General features: G+C 41.3%; 1 protein-coding gene across 1 annotated transcript; it reads left to right on the top strand.

Moving 5' to 3' along the window:
- Window positions 1-858: 858 nt before the first annotated feature.
- On the top strand, window positions 859-12,025 carry CIITA (class II, major histocompatibility complex, transactivator; the record flags this gene model as incomplete). The annotated part of the gene is given in 11 exon segments (XM_009868527.1): window positions 859-983; window positions 1,477-1,536; window positions 3,668-3,817; window positions 5,015-5,155; window positions 5,294-5,350; window positions 7,384-7,449; window positions 7,888-8,167; window positions 8,169-9,584; window positions 9,699-9,872; window positions 10,733-10,804; window positions 11,941-12,025. Coding segments are annotated over 11 exon segments (2,626 nt in total), but the record flags the coding sequence as incomplete, so codon positions are not given.
- Window positions 12,026-13,716: the final 1,691 nt, after the last annotated feature.

Genomic DNA, 13,716 nt, shown 5'->3' with positions numbered 1-13,716 from the left:
TCTCTGAGGTCCCTTCCAGTCTAGGCCAGTCCAGGATTCTATGAATATACGTATGAAATGATTCCTTCATTCAGTACTTGACCTGAGATACTTGCTTGGCATTTGGTACAGAATCATTGTTTTAGTAGTGGCACAAAAGCTTTGATATCTGGCTCTCAGGAAATCTGTACAATCAGAAAGATTCACAGAATATCTATATCTTTATGTTTGAGCAAAGCAATTTGAAATAGCTTACCAAAGGTCAGTCCTGCCCTAGGACAATTCTGGCTACAGGAAGTTCACATGACTTCTTTAAATGCCTTTTACTGCTCCCTGCTATGTTTAGAATTTGGAGTTTTTTGTGCTCTTAATGGCAAAATTTATATTGTTTTTAGAGGAAATGAGATACAGCATTAGTATTTAAGTATTTGCTGCTGATAGAAGAATAGTGTGGGCAACTTCACAGTTCTGATAACATCTGTTATAAGTTATATCAGTTATAAAATCTGGTTAGAACCCTCTACTCTGTCTCTTAAAGGATCTAATCCTTTTTTATACATAAAATGATTAACTACTAGTGCTGAGATCACACTGTGATACGGCTGTGATATTTTATCCCTTGCTCATCATTAAAGTATTGAGAAGTACTTGTTTTATAGCCACTGAATTTATGGCACTAGATTAATATTTCACAGTTTTAAAAACTAGCACGGGGTGACAGGATCTGCATTCAGAGCTCTGTGGGCTTTCTAATTTATATCTGTCTGGATATGTGTTATATCACACAGTTGGGTTTTTAGCTTTTATTTGAAGCATATTTAATCTTTATTGCCTGATGGTGCGTTTCTCTTGCTTTTACCTCTTTCTGTAATATTCTAGGAGAACAAAAGTTGACATTTGGCAATATTTCATGTTTTTAGCAGGGAACCTCAATTTGGATGAAACATCTGCTGAAAACACCGAGAAATTTGCTGACATGAAGGCGCAGAAATGTCACAAACGAAGTAAGTGAGAGTTTGAAAAGCTGTAGTGTTTGGATTCTAAATTTACCTTGCAGTACTTTTTAACACAGCCTCAATGCACCTCTCAGGTGGTTCTTAACTGATACAGCCCGTTGTGCTTCCTCTGACTTTGTCCTGTGGGCTGGAAGTGAAAACAGCTCCCCCAAGCACATTCTTTACAATTTGCAGAATTTGTTGTCCTGTAACATGATATTAAACATGATCTTGCTCTTCAACAGCAAAACCAGCAAAAATCTGTGATTAGTCGCACAAAAATCTGCAGCCTAATTGAAAGTTCGTGGTCAGAGCAAAATAATATAAGGCTTTTCACATTCATGTTTTATACATTGGACCTGTACAGTTCTGAAATAGCTGAATTGAAACGGATAACACTCCCTTCTGTGTTAAAAAGATAAAGTGAGTTTTCCCAGTGGAAACTTAAATTTACCGAACTGGTTCAACTTTTGTCACTTCCTTTCACCTCTCTTTCTTTCAGGCTTCTTGGGCTCCGCAGAGAGTTGCTCTGGTGCTTCAGAGCCTAAATACAAGAAAATTGGTAAGATATTGGTTGAATAGGAAAAGATTATTGAACAAATATTGTCTCATGTTTCAAAGTCTGATGCTCTGTTAGATATTGTAACCCTACCTTCCAGGGAAGGCTTGCTCTGGTAGATTTGATGATACAGCAGCATCATGTATTTTCATGTTTCTAGTTCCAGCAGATTAGAATTGTAGAATTACAATTACAAGTGTAGGATTACACTCTTGTACACCTCTTGTACACTCTCTGCCCAGCAATAGAAGAAGAAATAACGGGTTTGAGTTAGAACATGGGAAGTTCCACCTCAACATGAGGAGAAACTCCTTCCCTGTTGGGGTGCTGGAGCCCTGGCCCAGGCTGCCCAGGGAGGGTGTGGAGTCTCCTGCTCTGGAGACTTTCCAACCCGCCTGGACGCGTTCCTGTGGGACCTGCCCTGGGTGACCCTGCTCTGGCAGGGGGTGGCACTGGGGGATCTCCAGAGCTACCTTCCAACCCCCAACATCCTGTGATTCTGTAATTCAGGATGCAACAAATCCATGCCTTCTGATCAGTAGCTATCAAACCCTGCACCTTAGGACCAACCACATGGAAGCAGTTGGATCCTTATGGTTCAGAAGCATATGTTCCTGCCAGGGCATAGAAAAATTACTTCCTTAGCATCAGGAGAGGCACAGTTGAACTTTTCTAAATCCATCTGAAAGAAGAAAGCAAAAGAACGAAGAATTGGGTCAGTGCCAAATTTTGTAATGTTTATCATGTCCCCCTTTTGTGTATGGTGAGTGATGTGACTCAGGCTATCATTTGACATTTCTTGGTTTTGCTCCTCTTTGTTCCAAGTGTGACAGCTTCCAAAAATCGAGTGAAACATCCCTTTGAACACAGTAACTGTGAAAGGACAGCTTCATGGCCCAGCCCATGCTATGCAGTCCTTCAAACCAAAGTCAGAGTGTGAGAAGTATCTACGTGTTGCTGGCTGTTAGACCATCTACTAGGCCGTACCTGTGGCCAGCAGGCAGGCTGAACTCATTCTCTAAGTGTAGACTGATGCTAAAGTTCTTACCTAGTAACAGCCTAAATGGGTGTCTTGGGCATAGCTAAACCAGCAAAATACTCTTCCAAAATCCACGTGAGAGAATCACCTTTGGATGAATATGTTGTACTGTGTTTTGTAGTGGCATAAAACAGTAAAAATGAAAGATTCCCGTAACAAAATAATACATCAGTTCCTGCTAAACAAGGTGGACACATCCCACCCCAGAGAGCTTGCATTCCAGGTGCCAGTGCACACTTCTAGTGGCACAGAACCCACATGGGGATGGAGCTCCTGGTAAGACATTAGACTGCAGATGAGAAATAGAGACTTAATTGTTGCCAGACAGGAGAGGGAAAGAAAAGCAAAACCAACTCTGAGAATAAGGTTGTGGCAAAACCAAGGAAACCAGCAGGCTAGTTTAAAATACGCAAGTGTGTCTTACTTGATTCGTAAGAGATTTTTGATAAGCACAGGAAATCAGTGTGCACATGAGTCTCCCTCCCCATTTATCCTCTTCTTGAAAGAAAAAATCATGTGCTGCACGTAAGTTGCATCTTTTAGAAGTCAGGTGTTTGTGGTGGTTCTTTGGGGAACCCTCTTAACGCAGACTAGTTATCCTTATAAGCACTGTTGTGTCTTAAGCAGAGATCCAAGGTCCTCATTTTATTGTACTTGCGTCTTTCTAATCTTGTGCAATATTAAGGTACCAAACCATGCTTGGGAAACTTAGTACAGCCAGTCTGAGGCTTTGTTATGTCTTATCTGTCAATTGTCCGTGTGTAAGATCGTTTCGATCTAAACACATCTGAAGATTTCTAGAAAGAGGACATGGCCAGGAAAGATGAAGAAAAAGAAAATTCACAGACTGAAGCATGGGAAAAGAGTGATCTACTGCAGGATTTCATAAATGCATTTTAGATTTTGAGACCTGAGTAAATTCCAGAAAGCTGTTGTGAATTGTTCTTGCTTCTGGAAAACCAAAGCGCAAGTGCTCAGAATCGAGAGATTCATTACATCTGTTGAGACCTCTTCTTTGGCCCCCTTAACTTCTAGCAATGCAATAACATTCTCCTCTTGGTTTGTTTTGTTGGGTTTTTTTGTTTTTTTTTCAAGTGGAAGTCCCTGCACTGTCTACAGGGAATGGCAGTTTCTTAGCTATGCCCCTCAGCAGCCACCCAGTGACCTCCACCTCGCTGACTAACCAGCACGTGTCCCTTTCTGTTCCTGCTACTGGTGTGTTGGAAAGAAGCTTCCTCATTCCTGGTATGTAGAGTACAGCTGTAGGTGTGCGCTTGTACGTGGGTTGATTTGTGTAAGGGCAAAACTCTCTTTTAAATCTGGTCATTGACCAGAAACAATGGCTGGGAAAACAAATATGGCAACTGTTTCAATCGAACATTTTAAAAGCGTGGCACTCGCTAAAAGAATGAAAAATATTCAGGAGAAATTAAAGAGTACATTGCCCCTAATGAAACAGAAGTCTTTCATTTAACCGACGTGCAGGTTAATGAATGAGAACAGAGTTACTTACTATAGGCTAATCTAAATTATTTCTTACTTGTCTTAAGAATGAGAAATCACAAAATTTTCATTAATAAACTTTGTTCTGATTTCTTTTCATCCAGAAGTTTCTAAAGGACTGTGGGAGAATTATACTTGCAATAATAGAGCAAAACCTAGGTTTGAATTTTGTTTCAAAAAGCTGAGTACTAGTCCAAGCGAGCTCTGTAGCCACCTTGCATTGATCGTGCCGTTTAGCTGAGAGTGCTCAAGGGACACAGGCAAGTGCTGATGACAAAGACACAGTTCAACACCTTTCACTGTTAAATCAGTTCTGGAAACAAACCACAGGCAGTGGATAAGTTAGAAGTCTTGAAGTATCTGACACTAGCTGAAACAGCACAAAGTAGCAGAAGAAATTCTGTCGCTCCGACAGAAGCTCAGAGCTACGCCTCATTAAATTCCAAGCACCGCATCATCAAAAAAATTGCCCAGGGTGCGTTCAGAGGGAGGGGGCTTGCCCGCGGCTTGTACAAGCTGCACGATGCACAGTTTTGTAGGAAGAATGAGGTGCAAAGGGTGGTGAGAATAATTCAGATGTGCAATATTTACACATTTTCTCTTTTCTTGTCCATACATTTACAGACTTTGCATTAAGCATTTTTTCCTTATGTTAATAGAATTTCTCTTTAGACTCTTGAAAACCAGTGGTCACTAAAAGCTGGGTAATCCCTTGTATTTCACATGCATTGTACCTTTTAATTAAGAGTTTTTCTTTAATGGATTCTGTGGACCTCGTGTAGTCCTATGGATTCTGGTTCATAAACTCTCCACTAGGAATATATGCCCACAAGTTGCCAAAAGGATAAGTAGCTTTTAAAAAGCTTTTTCTTTCTTAGAAACCTTTAGAAACCAGGAGCCTTTAAAAACAGAAGAGTAATTATTTTGCACTCGCTTCAGGATTTTCAGCACCTTTGATTCCAGAGTGTCTACCTGTCAGTGTGAAAGGGAGCCAAGAGAGCGGAGGCTTCGCAGATCCTCCTCAGCAGATAATTAACTTTGTTCTTGAAAACGGCACACCTGATGTTATAATATATCCAGGTAAGAGCAATAACCTCTTATCCACATAAATAGACAAAAAGTACTGGGAAGTCAATGCTGTCAACGAAGCACTAAGTTCTCTCATTTCAGTTACTGATAGCTATGATAGGCTGAAAACTGTCATTTGTTTCTTGCCAGTGCTGTCATCTTCCATGGAAACATTGATATCCCCAAGTTTTGCAGTTAGTTTATGTGGTAAGTAGTAAATGAATTTTTATATATACCGTACTTTAGCTTACCCAAAACCACTTCTTCCCCTCAGGCTTTACTGATACTGACCTGCATAAGGAAAATAAAAATTAAAGGCATTTCATTCTTTGTATTGATCACTGGCTGTTTAGTCTAATCCAAAATCCAGAGCAGATAAGGGGTTGAAGAGCTCCAGGTTAAGCCGCCAATCCACTGTGTTTGCTACAAAACCAAGCTTCTCAGAGAAGTCTTCTTGTCTAGTTAAAACAACACAAAAGCCCCATCAGAAGTGGAAGTTATGCTGGTGCTGTCACGGCCTGAGCATCTTAAATCTTCAGTGCTGGAAGCCAGGCTGCAGTCAGCTGATACGGAAGCCCCCAAACAGAAACGACTTATTTAACTGAACAATTCAGAAGCCCAATATACAGAAAAGCTTAAAGACCAGGGTGTAACAGTCCCACCTGGGGGTAACAAACTTTCCTCAGACCCTTTTCTTCCAGCTCTCAGAGAGCTGTTAGAACAAGGAATTTGATTTCAGTGGTTATTTAGTTCGTCTCTGGGTACGCTGGCGATCACGGCTGCCTGCAGCTCAGTACAAGGGTTTCGTTGCCCTCTGGTGGCCAACACCACCCGAAATAGCGACATTTTCAAGCGGGCGTTAATAGGCAAATACCCCCCTAGGTTTGGGGAGGTGTTTGCAAACGATAGGTACTGTTTGTGTGAATAAACGATACTAAATTCCACCTGAATTACAGCAGCACAACGTAGGTGAGTGTGTCACAAACCTCAAAATTCCAACTGCACCAGAAAAAAAAAGCACATAAGCTCCTGAGCCAGTGCCTTTTCCTTTTTTTAAACATTATTAAAACCTGAATGATTTGACCAATCCTACTCCCCATCAAAAGGTCTCAGCACAGCTCTGCTTGGCTTTCCATTTGGTTATTCTTACTTAATAAACAGTAAACAAAATCCAGACACTTGCCTGAAAACAGGCATGTTCCCTCTTTATTTAATATCTCAAGTCAATTTTTCTTCTGCAAGGAGGAGAACTATATACCAGATGTATTCTTTCACTGGGAAAAGCACTTGCTTATTAGAAGTCTCTGGGTGCTTCCCTGCTGCAGGCAGCTCTGAGCTGCAACCGTCCCTCTGTTGCTGGCATGCAGGGCAGGAATTGATTTCCAGATCTCTGACCCCTTAAGAGTTGTATTTTTTTTCAAGCCACATTCTGCATCGAGATGCACCAGATATTATGGTAATAAATATATTTATACCAACCTAGAGAGATGAACCTGTTTTTTTGGGGATTTCTTTTTTTCCATATCTCTGCTGGGCGTGGCTTCCGCGAGACTGTTGATGAGGTTGGGTTTCTTACAGATTCTATCAACTGAAATTCTGTCCTGTGTCTGCAAAGCTCCAAACGGATACTCCTTCATTACCAGTCTGTAGAAAATACACTTGCTCTGAAGAATTCCCAGTAGCTTTGTGTACAGCGGACGTTTCTCATCCGACCAAGTGCAAAAGGCTGCATTAGTGTGAAAACAAACAGGCAAGAACAAAGAAAACTTTGTCAGAAAGAGTAATGGATGAATCCTGATAGCAGTAGTCCCTTCTCTGTGACTTTCATCCTTAATGCTTGGTTACAAGGTGTAGAATAACAAAAGGCAGCTCTTGCTTTTGGCACCATAAAGAAGTCGTATGTGTGCACATGAATTTATGCAAAACGCCGACATTTGAAAAGAACAGCTGATGTCACCTTGTTAGGGTAGGTCTTCTGCTTCACGCAACTGTTGGAACAACTGTTGTCTTGTTTGGTGCCATACTGCCTGCAACAGTTCCACGTCAGCTGAACTGGGCCTGCGTGAGGATTTTTTTTCCTTTCCCTTGGAAAATAAACAAATAGCTCTTTCTCTGGATGACACAAAATATATGTTGCAATGCACTTTGAAAATTTGCATTATTCTTATTGGTAAAATTAGTAAAGCCAGATCAATTACTATCTAGGTGTCTTCCTCAAGTATATTGTTTTGTTTCTCCAGGTTTAGAAATGTTCAAAGAAGCCCAAGTTCCCATAGTTCCTTCTGAAGAACCTTTCAAAAGACCAAGTGAGTTTAGATCTCTTGAACTTCAAACTTCCAGGGGTTTTTTTTTGACTATTTTTTTCTATGTTCCCTTCCACATAGAAAAGCTACTCATTGTAGGAACTGTCATTCAACAATTGGTGAAGCTATTCAGTGTGTCTGAGCACAATTCCCGGGTGTAAGATGTCAGGCTTGTTTGCCTTTAGACATCTAGCTTGTAGTGCTTACTCAGAAGGTCAGTGCGCTTAGCTGGCTTTATCCTATGCGTAGATACCTCCAGAATTACTCAGTTCAGAGGTCTGAAAGTGTCTATTGTGCCTGCACTCCTGTTTTTAAGAACCTGCATGCTCTATGGGTACTGATGTTTTTTAATGATCGTACAATCCCGTACCTAAAGCAGCATGAAGTAACGTGGTGATCTGGGGACTTTCTTCAGCTTGTGTGTGCTTTTTATTTCTTTAGAGCCAGTCGAAGCTTTCCGTACGTCACTTATGGATTATTTCCGAGACATGTGCAAATCTGTGGCCACGGAGCGTGAAGTAACTCTTGATCACCTGTTTGTTGATGGGACGCTTGTTCAATCCCAAACTGAAACCAAGAATGGGAAGAATAGTGGAAAAACAGTGGAAAAGGAGCTGGTCACTTGCAATCTGCAAGGGAAGGAAAAGACAGCCCTTCAAACAAGCCAAATATTTCAAAACTTGGGAGGTAAAGACCTTGAGACTAAAGTGGTTGTGGTGCTTAATGGGCAAAAGCATTCTTGTTCAGAAGATCTGCCAGGACTGGTCCAACGGCGAGTTTCCTCAGTTTGAATTTGTATTTTGGTTCGACTGCAAACAAATTAGCTTGCCTGAGAAGCGATACAGCCTGAAGGATCTGCTGCTTGAATTTTTTGTAAAGCCTCAAGAGGGAAGCAAAGAGATCTTTGAGTACATATTGCAAAATCCTGCTAAAGTCCTTCTGGCTTTTGATGGTTTTGAAGGATTGCACGATCATGAGAATTTTCCTCGTTGCTCAACTGGCCAGCCTGAACAAGACTTGTGCCGTGTAAAGGAGCTGCTTTCCGGGCTCATCCAAAAAAAGCTACTCAATGGTTGTACATTATTACTTACAGCAAGACCGAAAGACAAGGTGTTCCAGTGTGTGTCCAAAGTGGACAAGACTGTTGAAATAGTGGGGTTTTCCCCTCAGCAGAGAGAACTGTACATAACCAAATACTTTGAAGGATTACCCTGTTGTGGGAGTGCACTGAAATTAATCAAAGAGAGTGAGTACTTGTTCAGTCATTGTTACAGCCCTGTTATGTGTCGATTTGTTTGTTTTCTCTGTGAGGCCGTACTTGGAACGGGAGACCGAAGCCTTCCTTCCACTCTTACTGCAGTCTTCCTGAAATTTGTTCAGCAGAAGGTAATACCTGTGCAAACAGATGTTACAGCCGTGCAAAGTCAAGAGAGTCTTGCTACACTAGCCCACGTAGCCTGGTATCTTGGGGAAAAGCACCAAAACGCCATGAAAAGCGATCTTCTTCCTTCAAAGAAAGTTAAAGAGTTTGCTCTGAAATGTGGATTTTTCCTGCCATGTGCATTCCTCATGCATTCAGATAGTGGAGAAGAAGAGTTTGGGAGCACATTTTCTGATTTTGTCATTCAGAATTTCTTGGGTGCTCTTCACCTTATGTTAGCAGAAGACATCAAGGATAAAAGTATAACAAAGTACCTGCCTTTTTCATCCAAGAAGAAAAAACCTTATAACTGGTTAGAATTAGTGCCTCGATTTTTGGCTGGATTGTTGTTCCTCCAGGATGACCCCTACTTCTGCTCTCTCTCAAATAAGGATGCAAACCAAACAACCAAGAAGCAGAAAACATTCTTGAAATATGTTAGAAGGCTGCAAATCAATGAGCTCTGGCCGGAGAGGTTACTCGAGCTTTTGCATTGCATTTATGAAACACAAAGCAATTATCTTTTGCAGCATGTGTCCTTAAGGCTGAAGCCACACCTGTCTTTTCTGGATGTAGTTCTTACACCACCTGATGTCCATGTACTGCATTCTGTTTTAAAAAGGTCAAAAAAAGAGTTTTCCTTGGATTTACGGAACAGCAGCATTGACGTGCGAGGGCTAAAACACCTGGTTGCCCTAAAGAATGTGGCATCGTTCAGGTTGGTCAATCTTTGCAGATAACAGTGTCATTCACAGGACTGGGTGTAGATGAGGATTTCATGCAATGACAGCAGGCGTACGTGTTGATTTTTCCGTGTTTTGTCACTTCACAGGGCCTCCCTCAGTGATACAGTCAGGCTCTGGAAAGCTTTAGAACAAGCAAAAGACTACGAACTCCTGAGAGTATCAACAGAGAAGTTTGTTCTTGATCCCTTTAAGGCAAAGACAATGAAGGACGTCAGTGACCTTTCAGACCTTGTAGAGCTGCAGGAGAAGATGAGCAGCTGGTAGGCTCATTTATGATCAGGAGTCCTCTTCATCTACCAGGGATTTAAGAAAATGAGAGTTCACTGACAGTGCTGGGGACCAGAGTCCTCTTAGTCCAAGGGAGCCGTAACTGAGGCCCTGCAAGTTCTTGGACTGTCTCAGGGTGTTCTCCCCCTGCACTGAGTTATGCTTGTCATGGCAGGGAGGATCAATGACAGCACCACTCACAATATTTATCAAAACTGCCAAGAAAAAACCCAGCTGTCAATTTTTTCTTCAGATTTCTGTCTTATCTCTGCACGTGCTGTCTTCCGGTTGCTTCCAGTTACATAACCAGGGCTAATTGATTCCCCACCCCGCAGCACCTGGACCAGAAATGAAAGTTTGTTTTGCACCAGTCACAAATGACCTGAGTCAGTCCTTTAGCTCAGGAGGTAAAAACTTGTCTTGTGCGATCTTATAAGCCTCGTGTTTCACTCCTGGTCATGGTGTGGCTGGGGGACTGGTTGCACTTAAAAGCATGCATGAATGAAATATTTTGGTTGGATTTTTTAAAATAAAAATGGTGAGTGCCAATTTAACACGGCACAGTATTTTGATTAAAATATGCACAAAGTAAATTTCATGTTTGGCAGTAAATACTTGATTTAAGAGAATGTATTTTTAAGTTTTATTGAGAACAAAGCAAATACCTGCACTATGAAAGGCAATTATCAGATTAAAATGAATCAAATGAAGAGTTGGAGCTGAAGTTTCCTGGTTCCTCAGTTAATGCAGCAGTGGTTTATCTCCTATAAAAGTTTACTAAAAAATTTTTTTAAAAGCATTGCTTTGGTTGTTGAAGTATTTACCATACTCTGTTCTACTGTGATTTATTTAGTGTGGAAGATGCATCTGGTTGCAGCAGCTATGAAATCCCTGCCCTCAGAAACCTCAGAAAACTAGAATTTGCGTAAGTGATAGACCTCTCTGTTGACTGATAAACCATTACACTGAAGACTGAGAAGAGTCATAAATGTTGGCTACAGTCCCTGAACTGTGTAGTGAGTTTCTGGCAAAGCATTCAGTAAACCACAGCTACTGCTGGTTTGCTTTTCTCAGCTCGATTGATCAAGTTATGGCCCAGACTCAAAGAACATCACTTCTGCAGTGATACAGATCGACATGGTTCTATCCCTTTTGTGGGGTTTTACTACAAGTTAGCTCCTTATCACCAGATGTGGATCTCGTGCCACAGGACATAAAGTATCTTGGTTGTAATACAACTATCTGGGAGCTACTGTTTCCCCAGAAATGCTCAGCTTTTCTATCTGAGTCTTCTGATGCATTTTATTCTGCCCTATCGGAGCTTAGGCCATGAGAAAAAATAAAGTCAGAGAATGCTTCCCAAATAAAATAATTAGCACCATTTTCCTAGAAGGCTGGGAAATGCTAACTTGAAAAATCAGGCATAGTAATTTTCTTTTCCCCCACAAACTGTAAGGAGCCCCCAAGGCTATTTTATTGCTTAAAATATCCTCCCTGGGCAGAAATTGCACCAGTGCAATGGAGATCCCTCATCAAGTCTTCATTTGTTTCCTGCTCTTCACATCTGACCTCACTTCTGATTTCATGCTGCTTGCTCTTCTCATTTCCGCTCCTACTTTCCCTTTGATTTTTATTTTTTATTTAAAATTCTGATTCCTTTAACTAGACTGATCTTGTTCTGATACCAAGGAAACTCCAAAGAAGAGGTTAGTGCCTGAGAGACAAATGCTTGGAGCTGGAGTTGAGTTCATGCTTTAAGCTGTTGATCTTGATCAACATTTGAATTGCCAATAGTTTTTTGGGGAAAAAAAAGATACTACTTTTTTATTTCTGTTATCGAGATTATAATATTGTGCAAGAAACTCAGATCTGTCTGACCTTGGCCTTTTGGGGTCTTCATTCTGGAAGCTTCAAAGCAGAAATCCTTGCTGCAAATGGTCGGGAATGGCTGCTTCTGAGGAGCACTTCATATGGGGCTGTAGGGGAAGAACTTAAAAATGCATAATTTTTCTGTTTCTGAGCATGTGAAAAAAAGTGCTGCATGGCTCTCTTATCTTCCAGGCTGGGTCCAGTATGTGGCCTGCAGGGATTCTTAAAACTCGTGGAAATTCTTGCAGCATTTCCATCACTTCAGCATTTAGAGTGAGTAATGCTAAAGATTAACTTCACTGGTACTGCTCCTCGGCAGCCCTCCATGGTGGGGCAGCTCAGGTACACAAGAAACGTTTTATTTGTCAGCAAGACTACTGGCTTTGAACAAACCGAACAACAAAAGCCTTTAGAGAATATAACAGGACTGAAAGCTAGAGCTTTTCATCCTCCCTTATGACACTTGGTAGTGATTTGTTCAATAGCCCTTCAGTCACCTCCCTGTGTGTTCCTCCATGGTTAAAAGCTCATGGGAAAGGTTTAGCACAGAGCCCCACCGGGGCTGAGGTTTCGAAGGAAAAAAAGTGTGTTGTGTCTGCCCCAGGTTGAGAACAGGCTCCCTCTTGAACCAGAAGCACTGTGAAATTTGGGGATTAACTTCACTATTTCTCCCTCTTGAACCAGAAGCACTGTGAAATTTGAGGATTAACTTCAGTATTTTTGCTGGTGCTGTGCAGCTGCTGGTGGAGAAGGAGGTGTTTAGGCAGGGATTTACAGCTTCTGCTGGATTTTGTCAGTTCTGTGTTTCCGTGGGTGCAGGCAATCTCATTTCGACATAGCTGGAACACAGCTATTTCATAATAATTTTAATAATCTTGTACATTGAAGGAAATGGGTCAAGCCATTCAACTAGTAAAAAAATATAGAAATTCTTCAGCTGTAAATTTGGGAAGCAGAAAGCTGCTTATTAGAGAAGCTTATTGAGGCTCTTGCAGAGAAGGAGCTTCTCAAGATAGAGAGAGTGGTCTCTGAGGTGACTAAACTGCAGAAATTTAGATTGAAAGGAAAGCTAATTGTCTCTTTGTCCTCACCCAGCCTTGATGCTCTAAGTGAAAATGGCATTGGAGACGAAGGAGCAAAGAGTCTATCTGAAGTCTTTCCAGCCCTGACATCACTCGAAGTATTAAAGTAAGTGCAAGGTTAACAGTTCTGGGAAAATTTGAAAATAAATACATTAAATGTAGAGCCTTTAGGGACTGTGTGTTAACACTTAGAGGCACAATTAACCCATGGGCATGGAAGTCCAACAAGTGTATGGACATAATCTGTACATTTGTTAGAGTAACAGCTTAATCCTATGGCAATTTCTCATTTCCTTTCAAGGGTCGTAATTTGTATTTTCCCTGCGTTCGGTCTAAACAGACTGTCCAAATTATATTAAAAAGACATCAAAAACCAGTTTTCCCCAGGTAATAAGTCAGAATAAATATGCTCAACTAACAAAGCTTTCTGACTCACTGTAGCTTATCACAGAATAAGATAACAGACGTGGGTGCGGAGAAACTAGCTACAGCTCTTCCTTCCTTGTCATCATTAAAGACACTGAGGTAAGTAGTTGCATCTTGCTATCTCTGTCAGAAATTACTGAACATGGGCCAAACTGTGCAGCAGCCAAGCTTTGCACTTCATTCTTTCATAAAGCTTTTGGAGAGAAGAGAAGAAGAGAGAAAGGTCTAGCCCAGTGTAGACATACAGAAGGATAGCTTGGGACTGGAAGGAGAATGAAATCCAGTCCAAAACACCCATTTACGAATAATACCCTGTACAAATGTGCACCTGGGGCCACGATCTACTGCAAGGTTACGCAGAGCTAAGCCCCAAGCTGGCAGCGCAGTTGTGGGTATTCACTGACAGGGACCAAGGGTGTGTCACATTTTTTAATTGCATGAGGTTTAACAAGGCCAAGTG

The sequence above is a fragment of the Apaloderma vittatum genome, unplaced genomic scaffold, assembly GCF_000703405.1.
Source record: "Apaloderma vittatum isolate BGI_N311 unplaced genomic scaffold, ASM70340v1 scaffold44330, whole genome shotgun sequence".
In the NCBI taxonomy this organism is placed as follows: Eukaryota; Metazoa; Chordata; class Aves; order Trogoniformes; family Trogonidae; genus Apaloderma; species Apaloderma vittatum.
The sequence above is the reverse complement of the archived record's forward strand: the minus strand, read 5'-3'. Positions and strand labels throughout refer to the sequence as shown.